Source organism: Schistocerca serialis, chromosome 9 (assembly GCF_023864345.2).
Source record: "Schistocerca serialis cubense isolate TAMUIC-IGC-003099 chromosome 9, iqSchSeri2.2, whole genome shotgun sequence".
NCBI lineage: Eukaryota > Metazoa > Arthropoda > Insecta > Orthoptera > Acrididae > Schistocerca > Schistocerca serialis.
The window spans coordinates 159,751,301-159,772,563 of NC_064646.1; the positions used below are offsets into that span (position 1 = coordinate 159,751,301).

The following is a 21,263-nucleotide window of genomic DNA, read 5'->3' on the forward strand; positions in this document are numbered from 1 at the left end:
TGCGAGTAACTGCTGCAACCTACATCTTTCTGAAGCCACTTACTCTATTCATCCCCTGGTCTCCCTCTACTATTTTTACCCTGCATGCTTCCCCCCAATACTAAATTGGTGATCCTTTTGTAACATTCCCTAGGTCGAAGTACTACTTTGTAACATTCCCTTTGAAGAATGACAAATCCTAACAAATAACGTACTTGACCGCTTGGACTGCCTGGTACGGTAAGCAGTAGATTTACAGGGGTGCGTAGCAGGTCATCTGTGTGAGTTACGTGCGCTGAGGCAGCGTAGGCAGCCTCCGCACTTCCTCTACCTGTAATCTTACCTGCCCTCACCTACAGTTTAGCCGCTCGTACGTTATTCGGCATCCTGTGGATTCTGGACTTTGTAAATACGTAGTACTAAGGGTTTGGAGAGGAATTCTGCTGCTACTAAATAATGCAACGCACCTCTGATAAGAGTAATTATATCACCCTCAAAATCCTCCGACACAAGTTGCAAAATCGAAGTTTGCACACCAGCATCCAGCCATATAGCGGTCAGACGGATATGCGCCTCTAAGTGGGTTTTAGACCACTGTCGAATACCGATTTCATTTTGTTGTGGTCTCAATCAGGCTAATCCCAGTTGTGATCGTACTGCAGTGGCAGTCAGCTGCCACGTGGGTCTTCTACTGCACAAGGCCAGGATCTTTTACTACCGGATGCCGCGGAACTCAGTCCTTACTTACACTTGATACCCCACATAAAATTAAGCGTGAACATAACCAACTGGCCATAATGATCATTATCACATAACGAAAACAGAATCTGCACCAGCAGGAACGAGCACAGTAGCTGATTTACCGTGTTCAATGACTGTCGTGTTGTTGCTTGCACTAAGCTTTGCTCAGCAAACTATTGGCGTCTATACCTCAGTAATCGTCACATATTAAGATAAAAGTTCCTTCAAAATCAACGTAACTTCACCACCTACGCGAACTTTACTTTGTGACGGTCTTAAGCAGATTCAGCCACAAAGCAGAGCTTAGTTGGTAATCCTGCGGGAGCGCAATCGCCGGCCATCCGTACCGCTCCCCGGTCTAACCGCTAGTCCTAAAAAATGGCGAGTTGTGCGCTCCTTCTCCACCACTAAATTGCCTGTGACGTCAGCCATCATCTCGGCCATTAAAACAAACACGTTTTACTTTATACTTTCCCTGTTGCTTTCTGCCCAAATACACTTCTGATTTTAACTCTTCTGCAAATTTTACTCTGGCCCTCTGCTTTAATTTAAAGTTTTTACAAACGAACAACTTTTCTTACCCCTTGGCAGTCTCTGGTCGGACCAGTCCACCTTCTCTGTCCTCAAGGGGTGTCGGCCTGTGGATGCTGCGTCGTTTTCCTAACCTATCGCTGGCTTTTCTGTGTCCTTCCGCCTTCACATTCTTGGAAGGCACCGTACTGGTCTACCGCGCCCGACTCGGCTCTTATCGTAACCCTTCGGCACGCTACCTCCGCTCTGGCCGTCTGGCCGTCTGCCATCCAGTGCATTCTGATCGGCGCTCGCTTAGTTAAAAAGGCTTAAGACTATTGCTTATCTGAAGTGTGGTGATACGAGCTGTATGATCTGGGGCCCTTTCCTCTTGGAACAGACCATTACCTGGGGGAACAAAAGTTGTATCATGAGATGGACCAGAGCAGCCAAAATGGTCTCATAATCCACGGCAATTATGCAGCGTTGCAGAATAATCATGGGACCTGTGGAATCTCATGATATTATTGCTCAAATCATCACCGAACGCCCGCCATGTTTCACTCTCGGGACGTTCAGCCGAAAGATGGAAACAGTTTGAAAAAGGACTCATCCGACCAAGTTACTTTCTTCCATTGCTCCCTAGACCTAGTTTTACGACTAAAGCACCAGTTTTCCACGTTGCGGGCATTGGTATCGCTGGTAACTGGTCTTGAAATTCCAGCTCGCCCTGAAATTCCCCGTTTCTGGAGCTCCCCTTGTGTTGTCTTTCCGCTGACAGGCTTCACGAGTGCGACATTCAGATCTGCAACGACTTCTCTACTGTCGTCCTGTTATTTTTGTCGCTGTTGTCTTCATATGACTGTAACGATGTCCTCAGCGCACGCTATCGTCCGTGTTGTGACTTTGCCGATGATGTTTTCTCGCTTTCTCAGTACGTGGTTTAAATCTTGGGTATGCTGCATCTTGAAATACAAAAAATTTGTGCTCCCTTGGTTACGAAAGCACCAGCCGTACGAATACCAACAATTTTCCCGTATTCGAATTCACTTAGCTCCGACATAATACACTCACAGCTACATGGAGCGCTATTCTTACCACGACTGATATCTGCAATGTATAGGGTACATTGCACAGATGCCGTTCATGGTCACATATACTCAGGCGATAAAATTCATGGCATAGCAATATGCACATGTATAGATGCGGTGGTACCACGTAAACGAGGTATAACAGGGCACTGCATTGGTGGAGCTGTCATTTGTAGACAGGTGATACATGTGAAAATATTTTCGATATGATTATGGCCGCACGACGTGAATTAACAGACCTTGAAAGCGGAATGGTAGTTGCAGCTAGACGCATGGGACATTCCCTTTCGGAAATCGTTAGGGAATTCAGTATTCCGAGATCCACAGTGTCGAGACTACCAAATTTCAGTCGTTATTCCTCACCACAGACAACGCAGTGGGCGACGGCCTTCACTTAACGACTGACTGCAGCAGCATCTTTGTAGAGGTGTCAGTGCTAACAGAGAGACAACACTGCGTGGATAACCGCAGAAGTGAATGTAGGACGTACGACGAACGCATCCGCTAGGACAGCGCCCTAAAATTGGGTGTTAATGGGCGCTGGCAGCAGACGACCGACGCGAGTGGCTTCGCTAACAGCATGACATTGCCTGCGGCGTTCAGCTGGTCTCGTGACCGTATCAGTTGGGCCGCTGACGACTAGGAAATCGTGACCTGGTGAGAAGAGTCCACACTTCAGACGGTAACAGCTGATGGTAGATTTAGAGTGTGGCACAGAGCCCACGAAAGCTGTGGATCCAAATTGTCAACAAGGCACTGTGCAATCTGGTACCGGTTCCACAGTGGTGTAGGTCGTGTTTACACGGGATGAACTGGGCACTATGGTCCAACTGATCCGATCATTGGAAATAGTTATGTTCGTCTAGTTGAAGACCATTTGCAGCCATTCATAGGCTTCATGATCCCAAACAACGATGGAATTTTTATGGGGAACAATGTACCGTATCACCGGGCCAGAGATGTTCGCGATTTGTTCGTATTTGGCCACTCATATCTCTCGACGTGCACAACATGTTGCACCGGAAACACTTTCGCAATTACGGACGGCTTTAGAGGCAGCATTGGTCAATATTTCTGCAGTGGACAACCAAAGACTTGTAGGGTCCATGTCACGTCAAGCTGCTGCACTACGCAGGGCAAAAGGAGGTCCGACACGATATTAGGCGGTATCCCACGATTTCCTCACCTCAGTGTAGGACACTGAAGCCTGCTATCTTTGCTAGCTTGTGTATTTATGAAACTTCCTGGCAGATTAAAACTGTGTGCCCGACCGAGACTCGACCTCGGGACCTTTGCCTTTCGCGGGCAAGTGCTCTACCATCTGAGCTACCGAAGCATGACTCATGCCCGGTACTCACAGCTTTACTTCTGCCAGTATCTCGTCTCCTACCTTCCAAACTTTACAGAAGCTCTCCTGCGAACCTTGCAGAACTAGCACTCCTGAAAGAAAGGATATAGCGGAGACATGGCTTAGCCACAGCCTGGGGGATGTTTCCAGAATGAGATTTTCACTCTGCAGCGGAGTGTGCGCTGATATGAAACTTCCTGGCAGATTAAAACTGTGTGCCCGACCGAGACTCGAACTCGGGACCTTTGCCTTTCGCGGGCAAGGGCTCTACCATCTGAGCTACCGAAGCACTTGCCCGCGAAAGGCAAAGGTCCCGAGTTCGAGTCTCGGTCGGGCACACAGTTTTAATCTGCCAGGAAGTTTCTTATCAGCGCACACTCCGCTGCAGAGTGAAAATCTCATTCTGGATGTGTATTTATGTTTTAGCATGCAGTAGTCGCGATAGTTTCACATTTTTGTCCAACGCCCTGTAGGTGAGATTTGCGGCGGGGCGGGAGACGCTAGGCTCGCTGTGGAGTGGCAGAGCCGCCAGTGTTGGTGTCTTCGCTGTTGGTGTTGCAGTGCGAGGCCCACCAAACTGCGCGCGCGGCTCAGCATCGCGGCTATCTGGTGCCTCAGCGCCGCCCTCGCCGCCCCCATGGCCGCCGCCCTCAGGGTCACCATCGTCACCGAGAAGATCGGTGAGTCCACTGCTGCCATCTAGTCTACTAACGAAAACGCCACTTCAATGTTTTGTTGACAGTGGCCGAAAGTTCACCATTCAGAATTACGATGTGGTTGGTATGACTGAGGTGTTAGTTGAAATTGGGCACCGGGCAGAGGAAGTGAGAGGACCTGTTTGATTGCGTAATGTATTTTCCAATAATTCGAAAGTGGCTTATTAAATATTAAACAAAAAGAAATAGTATATCTGTGCTGGCTGAGGTTATTTGCTACGTACTAAGAAATCAGTATTTGAACTGTAAACTACCCTGAGAAAGTTTAAATTCGCTAAATAATAAACTGTCAGACTAAAATCACTATAAGAATGGAAATTAACTCTCTAAGATTTAAAACACAACGTACAGAATATGTAATAATAATAGGGCTATGCAGAACGTAACAGACGTTTTGTTCCATCGCGGTGTTGGCGGTGCTACAGCTGCCATCTTGGTACTATAAAGTTCCTGTACTAAGTATGTATCCAGATGTGGAAGCGTGTGATCTGTGTCTCTACTGCGTGGCTTTCAGTGATGTGTTAAAATAGGCGCTACAGCAGAAAAAATCCCACCACTTGTGGGGTGCGTTCTTTGATTAGGTTTTTGTTAGCAAAAAGCTACAAACCAACCGAAATTTGTCGTGACTTTTGCGATGTGTACGGAAAAGGAATAATGAGTTAAAGCCGTGTGAGGCGACGCTGCCTTGATTTTAAAAATGCCCATACCAATGTTCACGAAGAGAGCTGCAGTAGTAGGCCAAGCCTTATCACAGACGAACTGCTGATGAAACTCAACGACAAAACTCTTAGAAATCGTCCTTTAACGATTACGGAACTTTTGCTACATTTTCTCTAAACTCCACTGAGTTAGGTGCATGGCATTGTGGCGGTTAAGCTCGGTTACCCAAAATTTTGTGCTTCGCGAGTTCCCAAAATACAATCGCACGCTGTAGATTTCTACAGAAACGGTACTGAAAAGCTTGTGCCACGGTATGATAAAAGCCTCAATTTGAGTGGCGATTGTGTAGAAAAGTAGCTGAAGAGTATACTTTTATATGTATATAATAAAATCTGGTGTTCGCGCATTGTTAATTTCTTATTGCAAAATGTCTGTTACCTACTGCTGCCTTAGGGCAACGGCCTTGCCGCAGTGGATACACCGGTTCCCGTCAGATCGCCGAAGTTAAGCGCTGTCGGGCGTGGCCGGCACTTGGATGGGTGACCATCCAGGCCGCCGTGCGCTGTTGCCTTTTCGGGATGCCCTCAGCCTCGTGATACCAATTGAGGAGCTGCTCGACCGAATAGCAACGTCTCCGGTCAAAGAAAACCATCGTAACGAGCGGGAGAGCGGGCTGCTTACCACACGCCCCTCCTATCCGCATTCTCATTGAGGATGACACGGCGGTCGGATGGTCCTGATGGGCCACTTGTGGCCTGATGACGGAGTGCTTTTTTTCATTACTGTTTTAAGGATCAGGCCTTTCGTGGCAACAAAAGTAATCTCACTCGGCTAGAGCAACAGCTTGATTTCTAATGTTTCGGTTTTCCATGCAGACATAAAATTTCACCATCGAGACTGAATATGTTAGTCATCAGAGCGGGTGTTACATTCCCTTCTCTCTATGACCACAAACGGCCACGTGTACTGTAGTAACAGGTCGTAATGTGAGCATAAATGGGTCCTTCCGTAAGAAAGCGAAATACAAAATTTCTAAAAATGCCCACTGGCTTGACATCTTTAACTTATGTGATCGTACCAGCACACCAACACAGGCACAGAGGTAGAACGAAGGTATGGAGTCAGCTGCTTTTATTATAAGGCCTTGATGGAACTACTGAAAACTGGCTAATTTTCTCTCGTACTGCAGTAATTAGTTCCTAAGTTAATGGGGACGATATCTACTTTTTAGTATCCACAATGCATCAGACAAAATTGAGAAGTGTTGACTGTTATGGCGTGGTAATGCGTACGCCACAAGAATTACGTGTTGTGCGTGTTGTGCTACGAATAATTATTATAATATATATACAAAAAAACATTCTTACTTTCAAACGTAGTTGTAAATATTGATACCAACTCACAAATAAGATTTCACTTTCCGAATTCACTTATACCATGCATTTCTCGCATAGTCGCTACATTCGACGTGCATCGCAATCCTCCAAGCCTTAATTTCAGTCCCTCTTTACAAAGCTAAACTGTTTAGCGCCAACCACTTTGAGAGTCGGCTATTCAGCGAGAAGCCGATGACACAAGAAATGATCAGCTTTATTTTTAGTTACATATTATCCAGAAGTTGCTAGTAAAATGAAGCACTGATTGTTAACTATGTACGTAAAGTCATTGTGCACTGGACTACGGACTATGGATGTAGATTAGGCCTACATTGGGCTTTCGGAACAAAATGGTCAGATCACAAACTGGCAAAACTGTTTTTTCTATTAGGTACGTGATTGTTTTCTAATTAGTTCTACTGTTGCGTAACATTTAGCTATTTGGATCAGTTGATGAAAGCTCCTGAATACGACATGTTCAATTTAATTTTAAATTATGATATTTTCAACCAGGCAGCCTTTGTTTTTTCTTGTTGAACATATGTTTCGACACGGTGATAAAGGCAGGATTTAGTGCAAGAGAAAAATTCCCATGAACAACTGTACTTCATCGTAATGCGGTTCGTCGAATGAAGTGGAAGGCTACCTAAACTAAAGGCACAAAAACTGTGACTGACTCCATGCAAGAGAGCCTAGCAAACTCGCCGTGGAAGTTGGCACAAGAAAAAGATACCGGGCTTGTAACCGCGCATAAAACCTTTAGGCAAACACTGAAATCGTTCCCATACAAGTGACAGTAGTGCAAGAATTGAAAACGAATCCGCTGCTGCAAATGGTTTATATTTCTTATTGAAAAGAATATCAGTGACGTCCTTGATGTCACCTACCATACTGACGAGGCCTGTTTCCACCTCTCTGCTCATCTTAACACACAAACTACACGACTATCGTCAACGGAGAATCCTCGTGCTGTGATTCAGTCGCCATTACATGGGCAGAAAATTGGTGTGTGCGCTGCGTTATTGGTACTTTAAATTTTAAAGAAACCATGAACAGTGAATATTGCTTAATGATACATGGCTTCATTGGCCAGCTGATGGAAGACGAAATAAACTACTCGTTGTGTCAACTGTGCACGTAGCTAACAACACTACGCGTCTTCTGTAAGAGTTGTTTGGGGAAAGCGGTATTTCCCAGGGCACCTCGCTCACTGCATCTCACTTCACCGGACCTTTTCCTTTGGGGAGCAGCAAAATCTATAGCGCATGGCAATCGCCCACGCACGCTTTGTGAGTTAAAAACCGAAATAATTACGTTCAGGTGAAGTATACTATAATCAAATCTTCAGAAGGTGTTATCCAATAAAAGTAACCAGGTTCAGACTTCTATAGCCGACCGTGGACGTTATTTGCAACACATGTTGCGCCCAGTAACTTTCCCAACGCCCAAGCCCTATTTAGAGGTTCTCTTCAAACTGCTGTAAACAAAATTTGAATTATAATTTAATAATAGTTACATCGGCCTGTAACTGAGTACTGTTCGGACACAACGCAACTCCTCTGATCAGCTTGCTTCGAACAAGAACCGATCCGAAAATCTTCAACTGTCACAGGTGGAACCAAAGGACATTCCATGGCCGCATCACCGACGTATTGGCACAGTGATGTCCCAAGTCAACAGATCAGACAGAGACCCTCGCACCAAAACAATGACTCCCGGTGTGACACTGCTGGTTGACGTCTAATCGATCTCTCGCGGAAGAACGCCCCACGGGCGACGCATATCCGTCCACTTTATCCAAGGCGAGGACAACAGCGCCCCCTGCGTCTTCCAGTGACCTGCTCGACGGTGTCACCGGTCCCATGTTTGTCACAAAGAAAATGAAACCGTGCCGTGCCCGTTACGGCACTTTTTAAACCACACCTCATATTTTACTATAAGTTGTAACTCCAAATACTTATGTCTTAAAACGCTCAGTGTCCTGTCCTTCTACAAGACATTACTCTGATCAAAAACAATTACTCCAACTTCTACCTAAATTGAAGAAGGAAGAGGCGGAGGGGCGAGAAAGGAAAGGAAAGAGAAAAAAATTACTGATCTTTAACATAGTGCAGCGCTTCAGCAACCGTGAATTGTTTAGGAATTAAGAAATTCAGCCTCCAGATGTAAAGTAAAATTGAATTAGTTTACCTAGGTTTCGATTCCAATAATGGTATCTTCTTTACAACAAAAATTAATTATATTTTGTGACATGACCCACGTTTGGCCATCAAAATAATTAAATTTTTGTTCTGAAGAAGATACCATTATTGGCATCGAAACATATGTAACCTAAAAAGAAAATTTTACGTTGCAACTGAAGGCTGAATTTCTTAATTTCTAAAAACTACTGATGTCAGCTGAATCGGGACTTCATTTGGAATCAGAGGCGACGAGTGAAAAAGTGTGCTGGATCGTGATTCTAACCTGGTATCAGTTGCGTTAAACGCTGCGCCATCCAGACACCGTGTGTATCGCAATTGCGCGGACTCTCTCCGCCGACACAATTTTGACCTAGCACCACCTACACTATGTGATCAAAAGTATTCGGACACCTACCTGAAAGTGACTTACAAGTTCGTGGCGCCCTCCATCGGTAATGCTGGACTTCAATATGGTGTTGGCCCACCCTTAGCCTTGATGACAGCTTCCACTCTCGCAGGCATTCTTTCAGTCAGGTGCTGGAATGTTTCTTGGGGAATGGCAGCCCATTTTTCACGGAGTGCTGCACTGAGGAGAGGTATGGTTGTTGGTCGGTGAGGCCTGGCACGAAGTCGGCGTTCCAAAACTTCCCAAACGTGTTGTATGGGATTCAGGTCAGGACTCTGTGCAGGCCAGACCATTACAGGGATGTTATTGTCGTGTGACCACTTATGAACAGGTGCTCGAACGTGTTGAAAGATGCAATCGCCGTCCCCGAATTGCTCTTCAACAGTGGGAAGCAATAAGGTGCTTAAAACATAAATGTAGACATGTAGACATGTGATAGTGCCACGTGAAACAACAAGGGGTGCTAGCCCCCTACATTCTAAACATGACCACCGCCTCTGAATTTTAGTGTTGGGAATACACACGGTGGCAGATGATGTTCACCAGGCATTCGCCATACTCACACCCTGTCATCGGATCGCCACATTGTGTAATGTGATTCGTCACTCCACACAACGTTTTTCCACTGTTCAGTCGTCCAATGTTTACGCCCCTTACACGAAACGAGGCGTCGTTTGGCATTTACCGGCGTGATGTGTAGCTTATGAGCAGCCGCTCGACCATGAATTACAAGTTTTCTCACCTTCCACCTAACTCTCATAGTACTTGTATTTGATAGTGATGCAGTTTGGAGTTTCGTGTGTGATGGTCTGGATCGGTGTCTGCCTATTACACATAATGACCAACTATCGGCGGTCTCTGTCAGTCAACAAACTAGATCAGCCTGTACGCTTTGTGCTGTATATGTCCCTTCACGTTTCCACCTCTTCATCACATCGGAAACAGTGGACCTATGGATGTTTAGGAGTGTGGAAATCTCGCATGCAGACGTATGACACAAATGACACCCAATAACTTGACCACGTTCGAAGTCCGTTGAGTTCCACGGAGCGCCCCATTCTGCTGTCTCACGATGTCTAATGACTACCGAGGTCGCTGATACGGAATACCTGGCAGTAGGTGGCAGCACAATGCACCTAATATGAGAAACGTATGTTTTTGGCGGTGTCCAAATGCTTTTTATCACATAGTGTATCTACAGTCTCCATCCATGTCCTCCATGCTCGCTACTTTGGGATTTGCGTATTATAAGCGACGCCGACGCAATAACTATGGTGTCACCATGAACTATCAACTGTAAACTACAACGTACGTTGAACTAATCACTTGTGAGCAGGCAGTGTTTAAGTAGCGGACGTGAGAGTCTAGTGTGTCTACTATTTTGTGTCATAAATCGAAATGGAGAAAGCCTCTACACAAAATATTCAAGACGTTCTCCGGAATGCGAACAGAATTCGTCCCGCATGCGTTGCCTTCCGATCGAATACAACGATGCGTCGACGCCTACCATGGCGTGGTTAAAATGTGAAAAGCGGACTATTTCTTTCTGGGAAAAATAATCACCGGTGACGAGACTTAGTGTTATGAATACAAACCTACCATCGAACGACAAAGAGCAGAAATTCACATGGAGGGACCACACTTCGACGGCATGGCCGACATTCAAGCCCTCGTGTTGCGCGAGTTGACCAACATTCCAAAGGCGGACTTATCTCATGGTTGCAAGTGGTTGTATTTTAGTCAAATGGGAGGAGACTATGAAAAACACGTGAAGTACTAAAACCACCTTTAACGTTTCTGTATCTTTAATTATTTCAGTCTCGGAATTTTTTGCACTTGCGCGGGTATATTCAACACTACATGTTAGGGCGATGTCGTTTGCATTTGTTGCGTATTCCGGTTTTTAACTCGTGAATTTTCGCTGTATTCCACGACATTTCATTCCAGAAATTTCGTGGCCTTGTCTATAATGTATGATTTCACTTAAGTGTTTGGTACTTTTCACACGATAGCGCCAGCACAATAGTAGTCGCCATAGTGCTAGCAACTGGTCTGCTTAATATGTGGATGGAGCAATTTGAAGACAGGTGCATATGCTTGAAGGCGGTTACTGTTTGAGCAAAGAAACAAACGTGCATTAAATAGTGAGTGCTGGTTGATAATTTTCTCCCGGTGCACGATGATTCCTGTTACACAAGTTAAAATTAATGTACGAAATTACCTGCATTGTCATGGACTCTTGTTTCCAATACGGAGCTTCAAATCATATTCAAGAAACATTTACGTTACACTTCGCGTTGCAAGGTGAACCAATACAGTTGTTAATAATTTGGTTCAAATCGTAATGAACGTGACGTGTTATGCATCTCATGGAATCTCCCTGTACACCAACTTAAATGTGCGATTTAAACAATGCTATATTCTGATCTCATTCCTCTGATTCATAAGTAGTACGTAACTGAAAGGCTATCAACAGTACTGCCCAATGAAAATTTGTTTTTACAGGGTGTTCGGAAATTCCCGTTACAGACTTATAGAACATGTAGAGGGGAGAGAGAACATCACACTGTGAATAGGAACCTATTTCCGGATATGTTCTTGGAAACACGTGTGCTGGGTAGATAGGCAACAGGGTAGTCATGGTAGGGAGTGATTACATCGGATCAGCTGAGTTCATTTGACGACTATCCTACCTTTCCGACCTGGTCTGACCCTCATTCCCGTGTCTGTGAGTGTTAGAGCAACATGGTTGAGTACACGTTTGTAGAGCTTCTGAATGGTGAAGCTCAAAGTAATGCAGGAGCTGCTCGTCGCCTATATCAAGACTGTTCTCCACAACTTACGACTCCATCTCATACGCCTTTCGCCACAATTACTCATCGGCTTGGAGAAAGGGTACCTTCACCGTCAGCAGCAGCAGGTGTGACTGTGATGCTCCAAGGAGACGCTGTACACCCGAATTGGAAGAGACATTACTGCATCTCGTTGAAGAGAACCCGTCAACAAGTATACGGGCGATTTCTTTGGCTATTAACGTATGGAACAAGTGATGTACTGGGTCACGCATAATCCATTACTTGTAAAAGTGGTCCCGTTACCAGTAGGTCTTCAAATGGTTGCAGGACGAAAACGTTATGTTTCAAGACGTGGATTCCAATTCAAAAGATTGTCTACTGTGTGCAATTTTGTCATATGATGACGTGGTTGGAGACCGGGCTGTTATTTGAAGACAAATGTTGGTGGTGTTGAGACAGCAACCGGCTACAAATTTACTTTCAATTCCTTTATTCAAAAGGTACCGTTACCGGTTTCGAATCATTACGATTCATTTTCAGACAATTTTCATGCTTTCATTAGAAAATGTGGTGCCTTTTTTTACAGATTAATTGTCCTAAAATATAAATAATACATATTTATAAGCACACCACACAGAAGGTTGCGTTACAGATTTGCATTGGATGTGACTTATGTGAAGTGTCGGTTTGGAGTGTTCGTTTTCATAGTTTTCGTCCAACAGATGTGGATACATTCCCACTGCATTCTTATTGTTGCACACGTAAATTTTTCTCACTGAACACGTAATAGATTTCTAACATGCACCACATGTTTTGGTACATACAAAGTGCTTACAAACATATCAGTGTCAAAGATGCTATGATATATCGTAGCATTATAAAGATGTCCCATGTTTGGAAAAAATCATATATTCACTTATGCAACTGAAACACCTTTTACACTAGTACAGAGAGACATTGATTTTGTGAGTTTTAGAGCGTATACTGTTACATTAATTATAAAGATGTTTCATGTCAAAGATAGATTTTTTCCTTGTGATTACTTTGTATGTAAGACAGTACATTATTTATTTACATTTAACATCATGAGAATTGAAGCAACATATAAATTTGCTGCTTCATCTGCAGATAGGTGTAGGAATATTATTTGCTTTGGAGGGTGGAAAATAATTTTTGGAAACTTTTCAGGATAGGGGTGTTAGCTAACTCGATTTGTTCATTAAGGATATAGTCTGGGGTGCTATTTGTGTGTGTGTGTATTCCTATTTCTTCTAAAATATTCATAGTGGCCCCTTTTTCTGCTAGATGTAAAATTTTTAAGTTGTTCTCAGTGTTTCTCACTGAATACTTTTCTTCAGCAATATAAGCTGCAAATTGCCAAGCAACACATTCCTTTCGAGGACGCGATTTCGAGGCATAGTGTTTTTATGTCTCGCATCACTGAACCAATGCTAATTTACCATGAAGAGATGTGTAACGAGATCCGATGATAGGAAAATATTACGTTTATTCGTGCCGCACATGTGAACGCAGTATCTGCCAATGAACTTCCCACATTTTGTTGTCCTTCTGAAAATGATAATTCCTGAAATGCCTGAAGCACCATGTCTTGTAAGATGCTTATACTTTTCAATGCTTGTTGAGCGCGAGTTTCATTAACACGGTGCCTAGAAGGAAGATTCCCAGCACGTTACTAACTGGTTTTCACCATCTAGACTGTGATATGGCAGCAGAAAGAGTATGAGGGTGGCAGCTGTTGGGTTTGGTAATACTGTGCCGTGCACACCATTGTAAATGGCACTAGGCATGTTATCGACTCCGTGTTGGTCGTGTGCTGATCTCTGACGGAGCCGCGGCACCTGCTGAAGGCAGGAAAGCCGTTGGGTAGGTGTGTTTAAGAAGTGAATGCTCTTGGGTAGACGGGTCGTTGCTCCCGTGGGAGAGAAGTGTTGACGCCACGAGGACTCCTGTACTCGGCCGGTATCGGTGCTCGCGGTGGCACTCCGCTGGAAGAAGGTTGGATATCGTCGTTGGCGGCAACCGTTGGAAGCAGGAACTAGTGGGTATCGAAGCACTCACACCGTGTGGCTACATCTACTGGAGCAATCTGGAGGGGGCGGATTTATCATTTTAAGCGAGAACTTTTCGTTTTTGGTTTTTGGTTAGGAAGTGCTAAATCTCGGTCGTTTCTTGAATTTGTGCTCATTCTCTGAGGCACGAACGTAGGAGAACTAGCTAATGAGTACTTTTTCTGTTTAAACGGTAATTCTGCTGTACGTTATTCGTATTTGTTCGAGGTCCTGTGGCTTGAGTAAATTGTGTGGCAAGTTGGAAAATATGGAAATTTGTGGTAAGTCCTATGGGACCAAACTGCTGAGGTAATCGGTGCCTAAGCTTACACACTTTTTAATCTAACTTAAACTAATTTACACTAAAGACAACACATGCGCCCATGCTCGAAGGAGGGCTCGAACCTCCGACAGGGAGAACCGTGTGAACGCTGACAAGGCGTTTCAGACCGCACGACTACCCCAGCCGTCTTGGGAACCTCCTTTGTGCCTCTGAATGTTTAAATTGCGAGTCACTGCATACTTTACTGGTTTTGCACGTGATCCTACTGTACCTTGAGTCAGTGTCTTATTTAAAGTTGTTTGCGGTCGTATGTCATTAGTAAATTGTTTCGAAATTTATACCACAGTTGTTAAACCTTTATTCTACTGAGCATCGGGAGTTGAGCAGCGACCGGCTGCGTAGCTGTGATTTTCCTGTTTATAAACCGGCTTTATGTATACACTTTGTGGTTGTTTTATTGTACGACTGGCAGAAAGCTCATGCTTGTGTGAGATTGGCGTCTCCTGTTGAAACGGCGCGACCGACGCAGGTTTCAGTTTGAAATTATGTTACTAATACTGTTGCATATTAGCTGGCCAAACGAGACTAAGGCGCTCTCTACTTCGTATCTGCTTTTGGCAAATTTAAGTTGCAGGTTGCGATTTACAGTTGTGTAACTTGATTTTGCTTATGTCTAAGTTTCCTCCGTTCAACGAGAGATGATGTTACTAAGGTTGGAGCTATGTTGTGGCTTCAAGGCTTGTTAGTGGAAAAGGTGAAGCACTGGGCACTGAATTACTTTGTAAACAGCAAGCGTTCCCACCAGGAAGAATACACCCTGGCAAAAGAGGATTTATCTTGTTCCGTGTTCGAGTCGCCGACTGAGTTAACTTTGTGTTACTCTTGTGATTACTCCGTTTCGGAACCGGCTTGTTGTACAGAGATTAGTATGTCACTCTGCTTGGATATCGGCTTGCCGCCGGAGTACTTATCTTAAAATAGTATTTATTATCTGGTGCATTGATGACGCCGTGTTAAGCGTGTGACGTCTGTTTGTTCTTGATTTGGAGCGCTAAGAGTTCCACTATTACACTACTGGCCATTAAAATTGCTACACCATGAAGAAATGCAGATGATAAACTGGCATTTATTGGACAAATATATTATACTAGAACCGACATGTGATTACATTTTGACGCAATTTGGGTGCATAGATCCTGAGGAATCAGAACCCAGAACAACCACCTCTGACCGTAATAATGGCCTTGATACGCCTGGGCATTCAGTTAGTTGGTTGGCTTGTTTGTGGGAAGAGACCTAACAGTGAGGTCATCGGTCCCATCGGATTAGGGAAGGACGGGGAAGGGAGTCGGCCGCGCCCTATCAAAGGAACCATCCCGGCATTTGCCTGGAGAAATTTAGGGAAATCACGGAAAACCTAAATCAGGATGGCCGGACGCGGGATTGAACCGTCGTCCTCCCGAATGCGAGTCTAGTGTGCCAACCACTGCGCCACCTCGATCGGTGGGCATTGAGTCAAACAGAGCTTGGATGGCGTGTACAGGTACGGCTGCCTATGCAGCTTCAGCACGATACCACGGTTCATCAAGAGTAGTGACTGGCGTATTGTGACGAGCCAGTTGCTCGGCCACCATTGACCAGACGGTTTCAATTATTGAGAGATCTGGAGAATGTGCGGGCCAGGGCAGCAGGCGAACATTTTCTGTATCCAGAAAGGCCCGTACAGGACCTGCAACATGCGGCCGTGCATTATCCTGCTGAAATGTAGGGTTTCGCAGAGATCGTATGTAGGGTAGAGCCACGGGTCGTAACACATCTGAAATGTAACGTCCACTGTTCATAGTGCCAATGCGGACAAGGGGTGACCGAGACGTGTAACCAGTGGCACCCCATACCATCACTCCTGGTTCAAAATGGTTCAAACGGCTCTGAGCACTATGAGACTTAACATATATGGTCATCAGCCCCTAGAACTTAGAACCACTTAAACCTAACTAACCTAAGGACATAACACAACATCCAGTCATCACGAGGCAGAAAAAACCCCTGACCCCGCCGGGAATCGAACCCGGGAACACAGGCGCAGGAAACGAGATCACTACCGCACGACCACGAGCTGCGGACATCACTCCGGGTCATACGCCAGTATGGCGATGACGAATACACGCTTCCAATGTGCGTTCACCGCGATGTCGCCAAACACTGATGCGACCAACATGATGCTGTAAACAGAACCTGGATTCATCCGAAAAAATGACGTTTTGCCATTCGTGCACCCAGGTCCGTCGTTGAGTACACCATCGCAGGCGCTGCAAACGTCGTCAAACTGTTCATGCAGATGGTTGTTGTCTTGCAAACGTCCCCATCTGTTGACTCAGGGATCGAGACGTGGCTGCACGATCCGTTACAGCCGTGCGGATAAAATGCCTGTCATCTCGACTGCTAGTCATACGAGGTCGTTGGGATACAGCACGGCGTTCCGTATTACCCTCCTGATCCCACTGATTCCATATTCTGCCAGCAGTCATTGGATCTCGACCAACGCGAGCAGCAATGTCGCGCTAAGATAAACCGCAGTCGCGATAGGCTACAATCCCACCTTCATCAAAGTCGGAAACGTGATGGTACGCATTTCTCCTCCTTACACGAGGCATCACAACAACGTTTCACCAGGCAACCCCGGTCAACTGCTGTTTGTGCATGAGAAATCGGCTGGAAACTTTCCTCATGTCATCACGTTGTAGGTGTCGCCACGGGCGTCAACCTTGTGTGAATGCTCTGAAAAGCTAATCATTTGCATATCACAACACCTTCTTCCTGTCGGTTAAATTTCGCGTCTGTAGCACGTCATATTCGTGGTGTAGCAATTTTAATGGCCAGTAGTGTAGATCGCTATTAGCGTACCTTGAAATTTTCTGTGCGTATGGACTGATGTACAATTCTTGGTCTGCGTTCTTAAGGTTGTTGTTTTATGCGCTGTCTTGCTTTCAGACATTAATCTTCGCGCCAGTATAAATTCTTTGAGCACTTTCTTGTTTCTAAAGTCCGGCTTGTCTCCTCGTCCGAAAGAAGCTTTACGCTAGTAATCTAGAGCAGTTTCTCATTAGCATCTTCGTTGAATTGGAACTAGACCATGAATTTTGTTAGCTTGAACTCTTTGCTGTTCAGATAATTATTTTAAAGGTTGTACTGCTGAAATTCTTGTTACGCGCTCCGGGAACAGATATAAGAATAAGTTCTAATTACAGTTACTGATCACTTGTTAAGCTGTCACCAACCTGACGTAATCGTTATTGTACTGTGTGTTGGCTAGATAGAGGTTTGTTTCTTTGTGTTTCAGATTAGGAATATTTCGGATTTGGATTACTCGCCCTTGAGCCGCCTATCAGGTCCGTTCTTTTTTCTTGTATTTTGTATGGTAACTATTGTTGTTTTTTGTGTTATTTGATCACTGTATCTACATTTGGACGGCTGTTAGTTATTGTAGTACACCTCCACAATTAAAGTTTTTCTATTTCAAACAACTTACTGAAGGTTCGGTGGATTGTAGATGCACGGTAAAGTTCAACTATTTATTTTTGCTGTCGCTTTTTTATTGGGTAAGAATTTGAGATCTGAAATTTGTGGACCTATGGAAATAGAATGATGCAAGATCAGGGCTGTATGGTGCACGATTCCAAACCTCCCATCGAAAACGTGGATAAGATTTTGTTGTGCGAGCCGTGGGGGGTGTTGCACTGGCTTGCAAGAGAGCAGTGTCTTTTCCTAATTTCTACGCTTCTTGTTCTCTATGGCGTCGCGCAGTTAGTTCATTGTTCCACAATGCGAATAGGAATTAATGGTTGTGTTCTTTACCATTACATCTGTGAACATAACTCCTGCGCAGTCGAAGAGAAGATGGCCGTGACCCCTGCTGATGCCATTACTTTGCATTTCTTCCGCGGAAGCGGGAAGGCGTGTTTCCATGTCTTAGGTGCTCTCTTGCTACAGTTGCGAAATTTAGGAACAGTGTGTCATCACCCGTAATTATGTGGCAAGGAAATATTTTTTTTTCCTTGGGGTAATGTCCAAACAGGTCCTGAGGCGCCACAAACCTTGTGACTTCGTAAGCGGGCGACAGTGATAGTGGACCCCAGCCCACGTACAATTTCCGATACTGCAGACGATCTCAAAGGATGGTATGAGCACTGTCTATTTGAAAGCGCATCTGCTAAGCACTGTCCGCGCTGTTAATCAGGTCCTCGATTGCTCGAACATTATTGCGGACGTTCAGCCCAGTTGTCAATCGTGTGACTAAACATTTTTCGGGACAACATTATCCGATTTTCAAGTGCTAAAAACAGCGAATACAGAAATAAAAGTCGCTGAGAAATGACATAAGTAGGAGGTTCTGAGAAGTTAAGACGAAATTGTTGCATGAAAAATTTGAAGAAATAAAGAAATGATAGTCGGAAGGAGAGGCTCAGCTTATAGGAAAGTCAAAGCAACCTTTGGGGAAATTAAAAGCAGGGGTGGTACCATTAAGACTGAAACCGGAATATCATTGTTAAAAGCAAAGTAGAGAGCGGATAGGTGGAAAGAGTACATGCCTCTGTGAGGGGGAAGATTTGTCTGATATGATAGAACAAGAAACAGAAGTAGATTTAGAAGAGATAGGGATCCAGTATTACAGTCAGAATTTAAGGGAGCTTTGGACTACTTGTGATCAAATAAGATAGAAGAGATCGATAACATTCCATAAGAATTACTAAAACCATTAGCGGGAAGTGGCAACAAACAACTTGTCAGCGCAGAGCAGCAGCGGCAGCCTCTGCGTGTGCACTGAAGTCTTTGGTTCTTCGTCTTGCAGGTCGTGTTGCTGTCCTTCCAGCTATCGGTTGATATCGTCGCTATTGACCATCGAACTTGCCGCCTCCGCATGTGCACTTCTTGCCTAAGACTTGCCTAGAGCCTGGGGGCTCTAGTCATGCCTTAGCACCAAAACCCAGGCGATCATTGTAGGCAAAACCACCCCCTCCTTTCTATCTCACCATCTATGGCCGTCCTATCGCCCTCACCCCCACCCTTAAGTACCTTGGCGTCACCCTCGACCGTCGCCTCTCCTGGACCCCCTATCTCCAGACAATCCAAGCCAAGCTCCTTTCCGGCCGTACGTAGGGTCTGGACCCCGCCACCATCCTCCACACCTATAAATCCCTCGTCCGCCCTATCCTCTGTTACGCCCATCCTGCCTGGATCTCTGCCCCCCTACCTTTTACAAATCCCTTCAGATCCTTGAACGCCATGCTCTCCGCCTCGCCTATCGCATCAGTCTCCCCTCCCCCATGCGAATCCTGTACAACCTCATTCCGTTCCCCCACCTCCTCCTTTTCCTTGAACGGATGTGGATCCTGTACACGTCCCGAAAACTCGATCCTCCTCACCCGCTTGTCTCCCCCATCCTCTCCCACCCCCGCCTGCTGCCACGCCTGTATTCCCACATCCCACCCGGTCTCCATCTCTCCACCCTTCTTACCCTCTCCCAAGGTGGCTTCCGCCAGCTCCCCCTACCTGATGATGCCCTCCTCCCCTCCATCTACACCTCCTACCAACTTTGATCCTCCCTCCCTCTTCCTGTGTTTGCTCCTTTGGGCACCTTCCCTCCCTTCTGTCCCCCCTTCCCACCCTCCTCCATTTCTCCCCACTCCTCCCCCAGGCTTCCCCTCCCCTGTCCTTCTACTCCTCCTCCCATCTCCTCAGCCATTGTGTTCTCCCCTCTCCCCCCCTCACCCTTCTTCCCCTCTTGGCAGGTCCCCGGACTCGCACATGCTACGTGGACATTCACGCGCTGGAGATCATCTCCATTAGTGTCTCGTGTGTGTCGTCATGTTTAGTCTGCAGTGTTCACCGTCGCACTCCATCGTTCACCAGTGCCATCGACATCTTCAGTGTTTGTGCGTTGTGTCAACAGTATGTAGTGTGGATTGTCATCGGGTGTGAACGGCTTCATGTTTTTTTATGTTCATGTGTCTACTGTTTTCTCCCCACCGTTTTGTTCCAACTCACGTGTGTTCTCTGTTTTATCATTGTAATATCTTTGGCTGAAGAGCGGCGTATTGTGCTGCTGCCAGCCTACCTGTTTTTATACGGGTATTAAAATCACAATAAAGAAAAAAACAAACATGCCTTAGCAGTGTGTTCGTCGCACTTGAAGATGTCGGCCAGTTGCGCTGATGAAATATTGTGGAATTTTCACTATGACATCCGTCGTCTCGCCCGAGAACCATATATACAGATCTAAAGATGGTCATTATAGACCGAAACCGGTAATCTGTTGACAAAAAATTTTGTGATCATAGACGTTAGGTAAAGGAAATTTAGAACATATAAAATGTAGACTGGCTGTAACGCGAAAAGCGTTTCTGAAAAAGAGGAATTTGGGTTTTCTGAATGTATTTGTCTGACGTTTAGCCTTGTACAAAAGTGAGACGTGGACGGTAAGCAGTTTTGATAAAAGGAGAGTAGAATTTTTTAAATGTGGTACTGTAGGAGAATGCTGATAGATAGAATAACAAATGATGCATTACTGGATCACATTGGGGAAAACGAAATTTATGGCATAACTTGACAGGAACGAGCGATTACTTGATAGGACACATCCTGAGGGATCAAGGAATTGTCGCTTTGGTAATGGAAGGAGTTGCATGGGGTAAAATTATAGAGGCCAAGGTTTAAATACGGTAAACAGGTTGAAATCGATGTAGTTTGCAGAACACACGCAGAGATGCAGAGTTTTGCACAGGATAGATTAGCGTGGACAGCTGCATCCAACGAGTCTTCGGACAGAAGATCACAAGAATCAACAATGCAATGAAGAATTATATGACAAAGCGAAAGTTGCTGAAATCACAAAAAGAATACTCAGTTATTGAAAACCGGAGTACAACCTGTATACAAAGATAACTAGAATAGATACAGTGTTTAAATCGAAACTGTTTACTCCGATATTGGAGCAATGTTAGTGAAAATGGCGAGCAGATAAATAGACGGTACTGGTACGTTCGCAGGTCCGTGGTCGTTACCACAGGAAAGTGCCTCTTGGCGAAAGCTGAGAACAGCAAAGCGAG

At 45.2% G+C, this 21,263-nt stretch overlaps 1 protein-coding gene and 1 pseudogene across 3 annotated transcripts in view; both read left to right on the top strand.

Moving 5' to 3' along the window:
* The window catches only part of LOC126418442 (prolactin-releasing peptide receptor-like), a 981,871-nt gene that overhangs the window by 631,451 nt on the left and 329,157 nt on the right, over nt 1–21,263 (top strand). For 2 of the 3 annotated variants that reach the window (XM_050085202.1, XM_050085205.1), the window contains exon 5: nt 4,231–4,349. In XM_050085202.1, coding sequence (XP_049941159.1) covers nt 4,231–4,349 — 119 coding nt within the window. Of the gene's footprint in view, nt 1–4,142; nt 4,350–21,263 lie in introns of all 3 variants that reach the window. The other variant, XM_050085203.1, reaches the window with a different exon arrangement.
* Nucleotides 5,499–5,616, top strand: LOC126419968 (5S ribosomal RNA; annotated as a pseudogene).